The following is a 15,647-nucleotide window of genomic DNA, read 5'->3' on the forward strand; positions in this document are numbered from 1 at the left end:
GCCGAGACCCTTCGTCAGGACTAACTGAAGGAAGAGTTAGTCCTGACGAAGGGTCTCGGCCTGAAACGTCGACTGCACCTCTTCTTAGAGATGCTGCCTGGCCTGCTGCGTTCACCAGCAACTTTGATGTGTGTTGCTTGAATTTCCAGCATCTGCAGAATTCCTGTTGTTTGGAAAAATTATTCATTCTTTTTGCACTTTTTTTTTTACAATTTTGTGCTTATTTCTCTTAGCCGCAAATTTGCACTGTTTGATGAACAACATCGTGAGGAAATGAGAAGAGAACGGCGCAGGATTCAGGAACAACTTAGGAGACTCAAAAGAAATCAGGAAAAGGAGAAATTAAAAGGACCGCCAGAAAAGAAACCCAAAAAAGTCAAAGAAAGGCCTGACCTTAAGGTAATTAATTTAAGAATAAACTCTGAGTGGGGACTTCATCATCCAAGATCGAAGAGTGGCTTGGCATCATCAGTATTAACCAAGCTGGCTAAATCTAAGCATGGTGTGAGCAAGGCAACATCAGGGGATAAACCTATTGATTATCCTTGCCATTGACCTGTGCCATCTGTACCTGCCTATTGTTGCATTGGTTGGAGTGAACCTTATACAGACTAAATCTTGTTTTAGATTTCAGGATGTGATATTGTATGAGTTTCCAAAAATGTTAAATGAGATAGACTTAGAAAAACATCTGGCAGCTTAAATGTGGGCATTCTTGAGGTGCAGTGGACCGTCAACTGCAACAGAACTATTCAACCACAGTTTGTAACTATGAAGCCAGATGGTGGTGGTTTGTGAAACAGCTAATGAGGGGAGTATCTCCAAGAATATGTCTATCTTTAAGGTGGCAGGGTCGAGCATATATGTGCCAGTGTAAAGTTGAAGAGCTTTAAGCAAATGGTGATGGTTGTTGGCGATAAATAATCCTTAGCCATAAGACACAAGTACAAGAGTTGCACTTAGACCGAACCATTCTCAGCTATTTCATCAAGAACTTTCTTCCTTCATAATGTCAGAAGTGGGGATTTTTAATGATTATTGCAGAGTTTTCAATTTTGTTCACCAGTTTTTAGCAGTTGAAGCAGTTTGTACCTGCAGAAAAACCCAGACAAAGGCTACTAAGTGCCATGTGGTGTCATTTTCCAATGAAAGAGTCCATCCACCCAAGATCATTACTGTGGTTAAATCTCACATCTGCATTCCGGGAGTCACCACTGACCTTAAAGTCGGTTGAATCAGCTTCATAAAACCATGGCTGCACTAGCAGGATATCCTGTAGAGAATGACTCAACTCCAAATATCCCCAAGGATTTCCACCATTTACAAGGTGCTAAAAGCATGCTAGAGTACATTTCACTTACTGAATCAGTTCAACACCATCTAGGACAAAGCACTTTCTTGATTGACACCCCATCAACCAATCCAAACATTAATTCTTTCTAACTTTGCACATAACCTGCAAATGTACTACAGTTACACGTGCAAGAAATTCCAGCTGCACCTGCGAAATCTGTAACATCTACCACCAAGAAGGACAAAAGCAAAACATATTATTAGAATACCGCAACCTACAGGTTCCCAGCAAGGGCACAGCCCATTGTGTTCTTTAATGTTGCTGGATTTATCTTGTCTATGGGAATGTATTGTCAATTATGAAAAAAGAAACTTCATTACTGGGAATCTAAAACATAAGCAGACCATGTTGAAATGCTCAGCAAGTCAAAAGAAAGAGAAACAGACTTAAGTGCTCAGCAGCTCAGTAAAAAGAGAAGCATATAACATTTCAAGCTGAAGACCTTTCATTAGATAGAAACATAGAAAACCTACAGCAGAATACAGGCCCTTTGGCCCATGATGCTATGCTGAACATGTACTTACTTTAGAAATTACCTAGAGTTACCCATAACCCTCCATTTTTCTAAGCTCCATTTCAGCCATGGGAAAAAGCTTCTGACTATCCACATGATCAATGCCTCTCATCATCTTATACACCTCTATCAGGTCACCTCTCATCCTCCATCGCTCTAAGGAGAAAAGGCCGAGTTCACTCAACCTATTCTCATAAGGCAAGCTCCCCAATCCAGGCAACATCCTTGTAAATCTCCTCTGCACCCCTTCTATAGTTCCCACATCCTTCCGATTCCATGGAAGATCCAAGACACCTTCTTAAGGACAGTCAGGGAAGATTAATAAATGCTGGGGTTGTAGGTGATGCCCAGATACTGAAAACAAATGAATAAATGCAGGATGTGCTACAGTTATCTTGCCTAGCCCACGTGGATAGTTTCTCTTAAACCAGCGAAATCTGCTACTAGGAGAGAAAAGAACAGAAAATGAGAAGACCAGTTCCTGCAGATTTCCCTGTAAATTGCACACAACCCTCCCTTTAATCACTTTCCAGGATCTGGTTCCCCGTTGATTGTCCCAGGTTGCACTGTCAGTAGGATGGGATGGAATTGCATTCTGGGTATGGTCTTCAGAGCACGTGTATTTTGCGGAGAATATTAAAAAATAACCTCTCCCTTTTGTATGCACATATATCTGATGTGTACTTGAACGATAGAAGAACTATGATTGGAGCTAGTTTATAAATAACTTTTGGAACTAAAGTGTTATTTATGTAGGAAGAAGGTACAGGTGCCCCAGGTTCTACACCACCAGGTTCAGGAACAGTTATTACCCCTCAACCATCAGGCTCTTGAATCAGAAGAGATAACTTCACTCAGCTTCACTCACCCCAACACTGAATAGTTCCCATTACCTATGAACTCACTTTCAAGATCTCTTCATCTCATGTTCTCTATTTGTTGCTTATTTATTATTATTATTACTATTTATTTGTGTATTTGCACAATTTGTTGTTTTTGTACATTGGTTGTTTGTCCATCCTGTTAAGTGCAGTCTTTCATTGGGTCTATTGTGTTTCTTGTATTTACTGTGAATGCCTGCAAGAAAATGAATCTCAGGGTTGTATATGATGTCATATATATGCTTTGATAATAAATTTACTTTGAACTTGAACGTTTTTGAACTTTAAAAAAATATTCACAGTTGGAAACTCAGTATGAAACTCAAGTCTCTTTTATTTCTCTTACTCTCCAATAGTTAAAATGTGGTGCTTGTGGTGCCATTGGACACATGAGAACCAATAAGTTTTGTCCTTTATATTACCAAACAAATGCTCCTCCAAGTAACCCTGTTGCTATGACTGAAGAACAAGAGGAGGAGCTTGAAAAGACTGTTATACCAAATGATAATGAGGAACTTATCAAAGTAGAAGGAACTAAAATCGTTCTTGGCAAGCAACTCATTGAGAGGTAAGTAAGAAGTTGTGATTTAACATGAAAGCAAGAAATGAATTCTATGTAGATCAAACCTTCAAGTCAGTATTTACAAACAAAATTATGTACAGGTTTCCCCCCGCCATCCCAAGGTAGAACGTTCCTATGAAACAGTTCGTAAGCCGAAATGTCGTAAAGCGAAGAAGCAATTGCCATTTATTTATGTGGGAAAATTTTGTGAGCGGTTTGCAGACCCAAAAATAACCTACCAAATCATGCCAAATAACACATAAAACCTAAAATAACAGTAACATATAGTAAAAGCAGGAATGATATGATAAATACACAGCCTATATAAAGTAGAAATACTTTTCCATAATCATTACTGCACTGTTCTCTGTAGCGAAAATCTCACGCAAGCGCCGTCGGCAGAAAATCTCATGCAAGCACTGTTGGCAAAAACACTCTCTCCAGTAACCTTTAAGCTATGAAGCTGCCAAATCATACCAAATGACACGTAAAAATACACAGCCTATATAAAGTAGAAATAATGTATGTACAGTGTAGCATCACTTACCAGAATTAGAACAGCGCCGAGCACACTGATGATGGTGTGTCAGACTGAGTCGTCACAGGTTGGGGTGGTGCAGTGGCCCCCACCCTCCAGGCCGCCGACCGATACATTGCCACGAAGCATTCAGGGGTGCAGCGGTAGCCGGGAGGCACGCAGCACATCTTTAAGAAAAAAGCCAAAATAAACATGCTAATTAATTAGGTGCCGCCCAGCATGTAATTATCGGCCCAGATCAGTGCCGATTTCCGATTGCATCGTCTCTGATCTGGGCCGACAATTACGTGTCAGGCGGTACCTAATTAATTAGCATGTTTATTTCGGCTTTTTTCTTAAAGGTGTGCTGTGTGTCTCCCGGCTACTGCTGCATTCTCCGCGAATCGATATCTGTCCGTGGCCTGGGGGTTGGGGTGGTGGGGCACTGGGGTGTCATCTCATCGTCGTCTGTTTCCAGTAGAGCAGGCAGCTCATCTTCTCCTATGACTGCCCACCTCAATGTCGAAGGTCGAGGTTCGTTGTCTGTTGTGGCTGACGTGGAAGGCTTGCTTGACTGCTGAGCCTCGCGCATTTTTCTATCATACATTTCTTTGTAAGGACTCAAACCATCCTGCAAATACCCCCTAAACCTATGTACCCTTTCAAAATTAAAGTCGTACTTTATCATTGCAGCAAAAATCTCACGCAGTTGCTTCACGTTCAGTTCCTACTGCATTCGGTTTCGATTGTTATCCTTTCTTCTTCCAATTGCATCAGCTCTTCATCAATCAGTTCTTGGTCATAGGATGCCAAAATCTCTTCAACATCATCTTCGTCAGCTTCCACAAGCCAAACTCACTTCGTCCTTACTTCGTTCACCACGATCGAAACGCTTAATTATGTCTAGTTTTACGCTAAGTGTAACACCCTTACGAGCTCTTTTAGGCTTTTCCGATACCATAGAACTCATCTCACTAACGGCTGCTCACAGACAAGTGTTTAAGCAATGCCGGCAAGAATGCAGTTCTGAATCTGGGGGAGAGCGGCTGCTCGGGGCGCGCGGCGCGCTGATTTTTTATCACGTGCTGCTTTTTTTTCGTAACAGTGAAAACGCCTTCTGAAAGTGAAAACGGAACTAATGTCGGTCTTTCATAACAGTGAGGTTTCGTAAAGTGAACGTTCGAAAAGCAGGGGACACCTGTATTTAACAAAACTGTGTGTGGCAGGTTTGTGGACCCTTGATGCAAGACTACAGGCCCTCTTTAAATCCTTGAGATGTACTCTAAAAGTGCTTTCACTCAATGAAATTTCTCACTCCCTTTCTTTCCAGATCACTTCCTCTGTCCAGTTCTCCCAGATCTAGGAGACCCTCGTATCAGTGTCATATATCGCTTTCCTTAAGACTGCATGTGGTCTCATTTTTTACTATGTTCGAAGGCCCTGAACTCCACTTCAGATCTTTTGTGCCAGTACTTATGGTTGGTTAGGTGAATTATTTTGTATGGTCGTGAGCATTATGTTTGTTAATTATGCTGCCAAAAAAAATCACTTAAATAAAAATAGGAAACATTGGATGCACGTACTAGATCAGAATCAGAAGCAGGGTTATTGTCACCAGCGTGTGACATGAAATTTGCTAACTTAGCAGCAGAAGTTGAATGCAATATATAATCTAGCAGAGAGAGAAAAAAATAATAAAATAAAACATAATATTAAACGAGTAAGTCAATTATGTATATTGAATAGATTATTTAAAAATGTGCAAAAACAAATACTGTACATTAAAAAAGTGAGGATAATGGATTAATTGTTGTTAGCTTTGGATGAATTAATTTGTTGACAGCTTTGGATCAGAGCCATTGTTTTGCTTACTTTTTAAACTATTTATATTAATGTCATTTGAATGCAGACATTCTGATTCCAGCATTTTGAGGATCATTCTGTATGACTCCTAAATATTTGCTTTTTATTTTTAAAGTCATTTAAAATTATTTTTAAAACCTTTACCTTATCTTTTAAAATTACACCAGAATATTTCATTAGAAGAATTGTGTGCCTTTTCACATTCTTTAGTAGAGTGTTTCAAACAGTCGTCATTTAAGTTTAGGTTCATTCATAATGGAGAGGTTGGTAGATGTTCATGAAATCAAAGAAGTGGTCACTACAGAAAGTGGTGCATGTAGGTGAAAGCAGTTGTGACCTTATTGAATTGTGGACCAGGCACAAGGGGCTGACTGGTCTTCGTGTATTATTTGAATTTATATTTTGTGCTTTCACAGTTGCACATGGTCTAAACTGTGGCACAACTAATTTTGCATCTTGTTTTCAGAAGATTATCCTTTCTTTAATATTATTTTACTCTTTGCTAATTCAGTGCAGATGAGGTACGCAGGAAATCTTTGGTCCTCAAATTCCCCAAACAACAGCTTCCTCCAAAACGCCGGAGACGAGTAGGAACTACCGTCCATTGTGATTACTTAAATGTAAGTGCTGTTTTCACCTCTACTGCCTTCTGAAGTATAGCTAGTGCTGTCTGAGCCAATTTTGAAACAATTACAGAATTATTTGAGGGATTTAAAACAGCCTTAGAATAGCAGATAAAATTACTGTACTTTCAATTCAAGAAATGAAACTATATTTCTTCAATATTCCTAATGGTTTGCTCTTAGCACTTTATTTATTGTTATCCAAAATAGGAGCTTTCTGTGAATGCATTCAGAAAAAATATTTGGTTCGCTGATTTAATCTGCTTCCCTTTACAGTAAAATAATTTTCTTTGGTTTAACATAGTTAACCTCAAAGCTTACAGTGGTCCTCAGTGAACAGATATGTGAAGAATTTGGAAATGTGAATAAAAGCTTGTTATCAGCATAGACTTTGAAGGGGATTTTGAAATTTTAGATTGCTTAAGGTTAAGATCTAGGAAAATACTCAATTGCCGAAGTGTCATCTAAAGTATGAAATGAGCAGCACACATGACAGGTGAATGAAGGAAATTGGCTGAGATAGAGTTGAAAGAAATATCTGGAGTCAATTCAGACAAGCCCATTGAAGAGTTTATGAATGAGGTACGGACTTTAAATTCAGAATTTTTAATAGATTGAGAGGACAGTGAACACAAAGGGTGAATTTATTATGCTTTGTGTCTGATGCACCATTGAGAGGTGCGAGAGAGAAGAATATTAAGTCCAGTGATCATTTGAGTGGTGATGATGATGAGATCTGCAAGATATGATTAACTGGTGAGAATTATTCAGGCACCATCTGATTTTTTTTCTTGGGTCTTATTTAGAATTCTTGATATTGGAAAAATACTGATTTTGCTTTTTACTTTCCCTTTTAAGAGACCTCACAAATCCATTCACAGACGACGAACAGACCCAATGGTAACCCTGTCGAGCATACTGGAAGGAATTATCAATGACATGAGAGACCTAGTAAATGTGAGACTTCCGAGATACTATTTAATTTAACCTTAGCAGCAGGAAGGTCAAACAGAAATATGAGGTCGTTCACTTCAGACTGATCTCATGAAAGTTTTTTTCCATTTGTTTAAGTCTAATATTGGCAGTTCAGTGAACTTTGATCTAGTTCCTTGTGGACTTGGATGCATTGCTCAAAACGTTTTAAATTGGTGCTAGTAGATGCTAGTTTGAGATCAATGGTTCATGAAATGTTACCTTTGAGCCTTCTTGTGATAACATCCACTGTAAATACAACCCTTTGGACCATCTGTTAACCTGTTGTATGATACCATTCTATGCCAGTTTTCTTATTAAGTTTTAAGTAGCTATATCAACAGATAATGTGTTAGTTCAGATAAGAGAGACAATTTAATTTCATTGTATTCTCTGTACTAACTTGTTCTCTTTCTTTGCCAGACTTATCCATTCCACACTCCAGTTAATGCAAAGGTTGTGAAAGATTATTATAAAATCATCACGAAACCAATGGACTTGCAGACCTTGAGAGAGAATGTCCGCAAAAGAATGTGCCATTCACGGGAAGAATTCCGAGAGCAAGTAGAACTTATTGTTAAAAACTGTGCTACTTATAATGGTGAGGATTGTAACTGAATTTTAAATTCAAAGCTGCAAATTGTATTCTAAAGTACTTCTGTTTTCTAGATGTTATCTAGAATCTGCTTATCTGCAATACTAAAGTAGTAATATTAGTGGAGTAGTAATAGTGTAACTAATAGTGGAATGGATGAGCAGATACAGAACAGTTGGAATCAGTTTTGTAAAAACAAGAGTGAAATGAGAATGAGGAAAGGAAAATAACCTCAAACAGATATTTTATAAGCAGACCAGAAGAGCAAAATAATCCTGCACAGAATATACTTCATAAAAACTGGCAGTGCAATTAGATAGTATCATAAATGAATCAAATGGGCCTCTTTAAAGTACAATGTTCCTTTAAAGTACAATGTTCAACTAATAAAGATCTTGGGCCTTGTTAGAAATAATTTGTCCATTTTGGGGGACTTGAGTAGATGAAGTAAATGTGAGATTCATCTGCTAGGATACTATTGTCAGGAATTTGTTGTGAAGTAAGGAGTTAAATATTAGAGCCTTATACATTAGATTGAGATAGCTAAGTGCTAATCATAAATATGATTAGAAAGGATTGTATGGTATTTTTTCAACAGATTGATGAAACAGTAAGATGAAGGTACACATTCTTTGTAGCATAGTAGTTACACAGTTGAATTGCTAAAGTTTATTCTAGATATTCACTGAATGAAAATTAATTGCTTGAAAAGGAAACTACAAGAGGAGATACAGGTGGGAGATTTTACTTGAACTGAAGGGTTTATGTGAAGACAACCTGAGACACAGGCTTCGAGGGCTTGTTAGAGATCTTATATGTTCGTGACTTGGTTGGTTTTGTGAGGAAGGTACAATTGTAGGGTAGTAAACATCTTGGTATAATGCCACTGAAGCAATTTATGCAATGGCTCCACTAAGCGCTAGGTTTATCTCTGCAGGTCCAAAGCATCCTCTGACCCAAATTGCCCAGAGTATGGTGGACCTTTGTGACATGAAATTCAAAGAGGTGAGTTGTCATATTTCATAAAGCACAAAACTATAAATTCTGTAAATCTGAAATAAAAACGGAACATTTGAGAAATAGTCAACAGGTCAGGGAGTATCTGAGAAGGAAGATCATAACTAGGAATGTTAGAAACTGCTCCAATCTTTCTCAATTCCTGTGAGGGTCACTAATCTGAAATACTTATTCTGATTTCTGTCCATAGAATTTGCCTAAGCTGCTGGGTGTTTTCAGCATATTCTGTTTTTATTTGAGATTTAGCCCATCCATATTTGGTTATTCTGTATCAAGTTTTTCCCTCATTACAACCTAGCTGTGTTTTTGATTCCATCCCCCCACTTGTACTGTTTAAAATGAGAATGCTAAAATGTATAAAAGAGTGAGTTGAAATTGGAAGTATGTATGAGAGCTGTGCTCCATGTGTTAATTTTCTGAAGGAATCTTGGATTAGGAATTGATTTATTATTGTCATATCTACCAACCTATAGTGAAAAGCTTTTCTTGCGTACTGTTTATATAGATCAGATCATTACACACTACATTGAGATAGAACGAGGTAAGACAATAACCATGCATAATAAAGTGTAACAGCTACAGCGTAAGTCCAGTGTAGGGGAAACAGTAAGTTGCAAGCTCATAATACAATAAATAGTGAGTTTAAGAGTACATCTTATTGTATTAGGAAACCATTTGATAGTCAAGTTACAACAGGGTAGAAGCTGTTCTTGAGCCCTTAGTATGTGCTTTTAGGCTTTTGTATCTTCTACTTGATAGAGTGGGGGAAAGAGAGAATGTCTGGGGTGCATAGGGCCTTTGATTATGCTGGTTGCTTTACTGAGGCAGCATGAAGTATAAGGAGACTCTCTAGAGAGGAAGCAGGTTTCTCTGATTTGCTAAGGTGTATCCACTACTATCTGCAGTTTGTCTTTTCTGTCAGGCAGATTATCATCATTTAAAACTATTTTTCATGTGCAGTTGATGAGAGAATTCTGTAAGCATGTGAAAGGCAATATAAAAGCTGTTGAACAAAATTTTTTAACCCTTTGAAAAACTCATTTGGGCATCTCCCACCAAATGTTGTTATGAAGTATAATGACCATGAAAGATGGCTGTCAGTTTATGCTGATAAGGACATTCATTTACAGAACATTAGTGTAACCTCCAGGTCCCGTCGACTGCATAAGCCGACGGAAGACAATCCCTGGCCCGACCAAACGTATGAGATTGAGGTGCATAACCTCCTGTTTGTGTGGATGCTGCGTGATGTGTTACCCTGTTACAAATCAGTACCACAAAATAACGGACAGTACACCAGATGCAATTAAGTGATTTAGCTTTATAATTTTTAATTTGACTAAAGGGTTAGTAAAGTGAAACAAAAAGAAAAGGACCCATTTTAATGAAGCAGTCTAATGTGCACAAGTTGAAGCTCACAGTTTCCCTTCCGCTGGTCCTCCATCGATTTCCCTGGGCTTTGTTGAATCCCGGCCCCACTCCAAGTCCACTTGTTTCTGATGTCTACAACCCCTCCTTTGTGGCACCTTCTCTCTCCATCTTCTGCCAAACAAAAGACCCAGATCCCCTCAGTGTCAGGCACACAGCCAGAAAAAGCACTCCCCTCATTGGACAGCACACGTTCCAAAGCACCCGTTATCTCTAACCATAACCCAAACACTGCTGCTACAGAAAGACCATTACATTAGCAGTGCTTCAAAAGACCATTACATTAGCTGTGAAACCTTTCTCAGGGTGTGACATTAATTTTACTAATGTTGGATGATGATTGGATGATCAGATTATTACTTAAATGGTAAAAAATTGCAGCATGCTGCTGTGCAGAGGGACTTGGGAGTGCTTGTGCATGAATCACAAAAGGTTGGTTTGCAGGTGCAGCAGGCTGATGAAGACAAGTGGAATAGAAACATAGAAAACCAACAGCACAATACAGGCCCTTCAGCCCACAAAGCTGTGCCGAACATGTCTTTATCTTAGAACTACCGAGGCACACCCATAGCCCTCTATTTTTCTAAGCTCCATGTATCCATCCAGGAATCTCTTTAAAAGACCCTATCGTTTCTGCCTCGGAAACGATAGGGTCTTTTAAGAGACTCCTGGATGCTGGCAGCCCATTCCACGCACTCACCACTCTCAGCGTAAAAAAAAACAACTTACCCCTGACATCACCTCGGTACCTATTCCCGAGCACTTTAAAACTGTGCCCTCTCATGCTAGCCATTTCAGCCCTGGAAAAAAACGTCTGACTATCCACAGGATCAATGCCTCTCATTACCTTGTACACCTCTATCAGGTCACCTCTCATCCTCCGTCGCTCCAAGGAGAAAAGGCCGAGTTCACTCAACCTATTCTCATAAGGCATGCTCCCCAATCCAGACAACATCCTTGTAAATCTCCTCTGCACCCTTTCTATGGTTTCCATATCCTTCCTGTAGTGAGCAACCAGAATTGAGCGCAGTACTCCAAGTGAGGTCTGACCAGGGTCCTAAATAGCTGCAACATTACCTCTCGGCTCTTAAACTCAATCCCACGACTAATGAAGGCCTATACACCATATGCCTTCTTAACCACAGAGTCAACCTGCCTAGCAGCTTTGAGTGTCTTATGGACTCGGACCCGAAGATCCCTCTGATCCTCCACACTGCTAAGAGTCTTACCATTAATGCTATATTCTGCCATCATGTTTGACCTACCAAAATGAACCACCTCACACTTACCTGGGTTGAATTCCATCTGCCACTCCTCAGCCCGGTTTTGCATCCTATCAATGTCCCGCTGTATCCTCTGACAGCCCTCCACACTATCCACAACACCTCCAACCTTTGTGTCATCAGCAAATTTTGAACCCATCCCTCCACTTCCTCATCTAGGTCATTTATAAAAATCACAAAGAGTAGGGGTCCCAAACAGACCTTGAGGCACACCACTGATCACCAACCTCCATGCAGAATATGACCCATCTACAACCACTCTTTGCCTTCCGTGTGCAAGCCAGTTCTGGATCCATAAAGCAATATCCCCTTGGATCCCATGCCTCCTTACTTTCTCAATAAGCCTTGCATGGGGTACCTTATCAAATGCCTTGCTAAAATCCATAAACACTACATCTACGTCTCTACCTTCATCAATGTGTTTAGTCACATCCTCAAAAAATTCAATCAGGCTGGTAAGGCACAACCTGCCTTTGACAAAGCTATGCTGACTATTCCTAATCATATTATGCCTCTCCAAATGTCTATAAATCCTGCCTCTCAGGATCTTCTCCATCAACTTACCAACCACTGAAATAAGACTCACTGGTCTATAATTTCCTGGGCTATCTCTACTCCCTTTCTTGAATAAAGGAACAACATCCGCTACCCTCCAGTCCTCCGGAACCTCTCCTGTCCCCATTGATGATGCCAAGATCATCGCCAGAGGCTCAGCAATCTCCTCACAGGCTTCCCACAGTACCCTGGGGTATATCTCGTCTGGTTCTGGTGACTTATCCAACTTGATGCTTTCCAAAATCTCCAGCACATCCTCTTCCTTAATATCTACACGCTCAAGCTTTTCAGTCCACTGCAAGTCATCCCTACAATCGCTAAGATCCTTTTCTGTAGTGAATACTGAAGCAAAGTATTCATTTAGTATCTCTGCCATCTCCTCCAGCTCCATACACACTTTTTCACTGTCACACTTGATTGTTCTTATTCTCTCATGTCTTATCCTCTTGCTCTTTACATACTTGTAGAATGCCTTCGGGGTTTTCCTTAATCCTGTCCACCAAGGACTTCTCATGGCCCCTTCTGGCTCTCCTAATTTCATTCTTAAGTTCCTTCCTGCTAGCCTTATAATCTTTTATATCTTTATCATTACCTAGTTTTTTGAACCTTTCATAAGCTCTTCTTCTTGACTAGATTTACAACAGCCTTTGTACACCACGGTTCCTGTACCCTACCATCCTTTCGCTGTCTCATTGGAACGTACCTACGCAGATCCCCATGCAAATATCCCCTGAACATTTGCCACATTTCTTCCGTACATTTCCCTGAGAACATCTGTTTCCAATTTATGCTTTCAAGTTCCTGCCTGACAGCCTCATATTTCCCCCTACTCCAGTTAGATGTTTCCCTAACTTGTCTGTTCCTATCCCTCTCCAATGCTATGGTAAAGGAGATAGAATTGTGATCACTATCTCCAAAATGCTCTCCCACTGAGAGATCTGACCAGGTTCATTTCTCAATACCAGATCAAGTACAGCCTCTCCTCTTGCAGGCTTATCTACATACTGTGCCAACCTTATGTTGACATAATTGCTAGAGGGATTGAATTTAAGAGCAGGGAGGTTATGCTACAACTGTATAGGGTACTGGTGAGGCCGCATCTAGAGTACTGCCTGCAGTTCTGGTCTCCTTACTTGAGGAAGGATATACTGGCTTTGGAGGCGGTGCAGAGGAAATTCACCAAGTTAATTCCAGAGATGAGAGGGTTGGACTACTAGGAAAGATGCCTGCCTCTTTGTTGGTTACGTGGAACAGTCGGTGCTCCAAACCTATTTTGGTACTGCTCCCCAACTTTTCCTTCAGTACATTGACGACTACATTGGTGCTGCTTCGTGCACCCATGCTGAGCTTGTCAATTTCATCGGCTTTACTTCAAACTTCCACCCAGCCCTCAAATTCACTTGGTCTATCTCGGACACTTCTATCCCCTTTCTCGATCTCTCAGTCTCCATCTCTGGAGACACACTGTCCACTGACATCTTCTACAAGCCACACTGACTCTCATAACTACCTCGACTATACCTCTTCCCACCCTGCCACATGCAAAAATGCCATTCCCTATTCCCAGTTCCTCCGTCTGTGTGTATAGCGCCTGGCCAAGTGGTTAGGGCGTTGGGCTCATAATCTGAAGGTCGTGGGTTCGAGTATCGGCCAAGGCAGACGTGATGTGTCTTTAACCAATTTCCTCCGAGATCAATAAAGTATGACTATGACTATCTGCTCTCAGGATGAGGCTTTCTGTTCCAGGACATCTCAAATGTCCTCTTTCTTTAAGGATCGTGGTTTCCCTTCTACCGTCATCAATGATGCCCTCACCCGCATCTCCATTTCCCACACTTTGGCCCTCACCCCATCCTGCCGCCACCACAACAGGGACAGAGTTCCCCTTGTCCTCACCTACCACCCCACCAGCCTCCAGATCCAGCACATTATCCTCTGCAGCTTCCGCCACCTTCAGTAGGACCCCAACACTAAGCACAGCTTTCCCTCTCCACCCCTCTCCGCTTTCCGCAGGGATCGGTCCCTCTGCGACTCCCTTATCCACACGTCCCTCTCCACGGATCTCCCACCCGGCACTTATCCCTGTAAGTGTAAGTGCTACACCTGTCCCTACACCTTCTCTCTTGCCACCATGCAGGGCCCCAAACAGTCCTTCCAGGTGAGGCAACACTTCACTTCTGAGTCTGTTGGGGTCATCTATTGCATCCGGTGCTCCCGGTGCAGCCTCCTCTACATCGGTGAAACCCGACGCAGATTGGGGGACTGCTTCGTCGAGCACCTCCGCTCCGTCTGCCACAACAGACAGGATTTCCCGGTAGCCACCCACTTCAACTCTGCTTCCCATTCCCATTCAGATATGTCCATACATAGCCTCCTCTACTGCCATGATGAGGCTATACTCAGGTTGGAGGAGCAACATCTCATATACCGTCTAGGTAGGCTCCAGCCCCTTGGTATGAACATAGAATTCTTTAACTTCCGGTCATCCCCTCCCCCTCCCTTCCTCTATCTCTATTTCACTCTGCTCCCTCCCCCAGCTGCCTATCACCTCCTTCATGGTTCCGCCTGCTAGTACCCATTGTGTTTTCCCCTATTCCTTCTTCACCTTTCCTGCCTATCGCCTCCCAGCTTCCCCTCCCCCACCTCTTTATCTTTCCCCTTACTGGCTTTTCACCTGGAACCTACCAGCCTTCTCCTTCCCACCCTCCCCCACCTTCTTTATACGGCCTCTGTCCCTTCCCTCTTCAGTCCTGACGAAGGGTTCCGGCCCGAAACGTTGACTCATCATTTCCACGAATGCTGCCTGACCTGCTGAGTTCCTCCAGCATGTTGTGAAGAAAAGTACTCGCTGGAATTCAGAAGGATGGGAGGAGATCTTATAGAAACACACAAAATTATGAAAGGAATAGATAAGGTAGAGGCAGGAAAATTGTTTCCACTGGTAAGCGAGACTAGAACTTGGGGACATAGTCTCAAGATTCGGGGGAGTAAATTTAAGACAAAGATGAGGAGGGACTGCTTTTCCCAAAGAGTGGTGAATCTGTGGAATTCTCTGCCCAATGAAGCAGTGGAGGCTACCTCAGTAAATATATTCAAGACAAGGTTGAATAGATTTTTGCATAGTAGGGGAATTAGGGTTATGGAGAAAAGGCAGGTAGGTGGAGATTGAGTCCATGGTCAGATCAACCATGATCTTATTGCATGGTGGAGTCGGCTCGACAGGCCAGATGGCCTACTGCTGCTCCTATTTCATATATTTTTATGTTCTTATGATAAATATTGGCCTGGAGCCCAAGGAGAATTTCCCTCTTTTAAAATTGCACCATGGGTTTTGTTTTTAACATTTACCAGAGGGTACAGAGTGAACATTGGTGTGACTTCCCATTTGAAAGATGGCTTCTGTCATTGTTGTACTTATTTAATGCTGCATAGGATGGTCAACCTACACTTAGAGTTCAAATCTCTGACACAGGAAGCATCTGT

At 41.3% G+C, this 15,647-nt stretch overlaps 1 protein-coding gene and 1 long non-coding RNA gene across 3 annotated transcripts in view; one reads left to right on the plus strand and one right to left on the minus strand.

Annotated features, from left to right (window-relative positions):
- taf1 (TAF1 RNA polymerase II, TATA box binding protein (TBP)-associated factor) overlaps positions 1–15,647 on the plus strand; it is a 158,148-nt gene that overhangs the window by 117,937 nt on the left and 24,564 nt on the right. For both annotated transcript variants that reach the window (XM_072270737.1, XM_072270738.1), the window contains 6 exons: positions 234–399; positions 3,106–3,317; positions 6,203–6,311; positions 7,173–7,271; positions 7,710–7,887; positions 8,819–8,886. In XM_072270737.1, coding sequence (XP_072126838.1) covers positions 234–399; positions 3,106–3,317; positions 6,203–6,311; positions 7,173–7,271; positions 7,710–7,887; positions 8,819–8,886 — 832 coding nt within the window. The remainder of the gene's footprint in view (positions 1–233; positions 400–3,105; positions 3,318–6,202; positions 6,312–7,172; positions 7,272–7,709; positions 7,888–8,818; positions 8,887–15,647) is intronic.
- The window catches only part of LOC140204217 (uncharacterized), a 57,071-nt gene that overhangs the window by 10,040 nt on the left and 31,384 nt on the right, over positions 1–15,647 (minus strand). The window lies entirely within an intron of this gene.

Source organism: Mobula birostris, chromosome 10 (assembly GCF_030028105.1).
Source record: "Mobula birostris isolate sMobBir1 chromosome 10, sMobBir1.hap1, whole genome shotgun sequence".
Lineage (NCBI taxonomy): Eukaryota > Metazoa > Chordata > Chondrichthyes > Myliobatiformes > Myliobatidae > Mobula > Mobula birostris.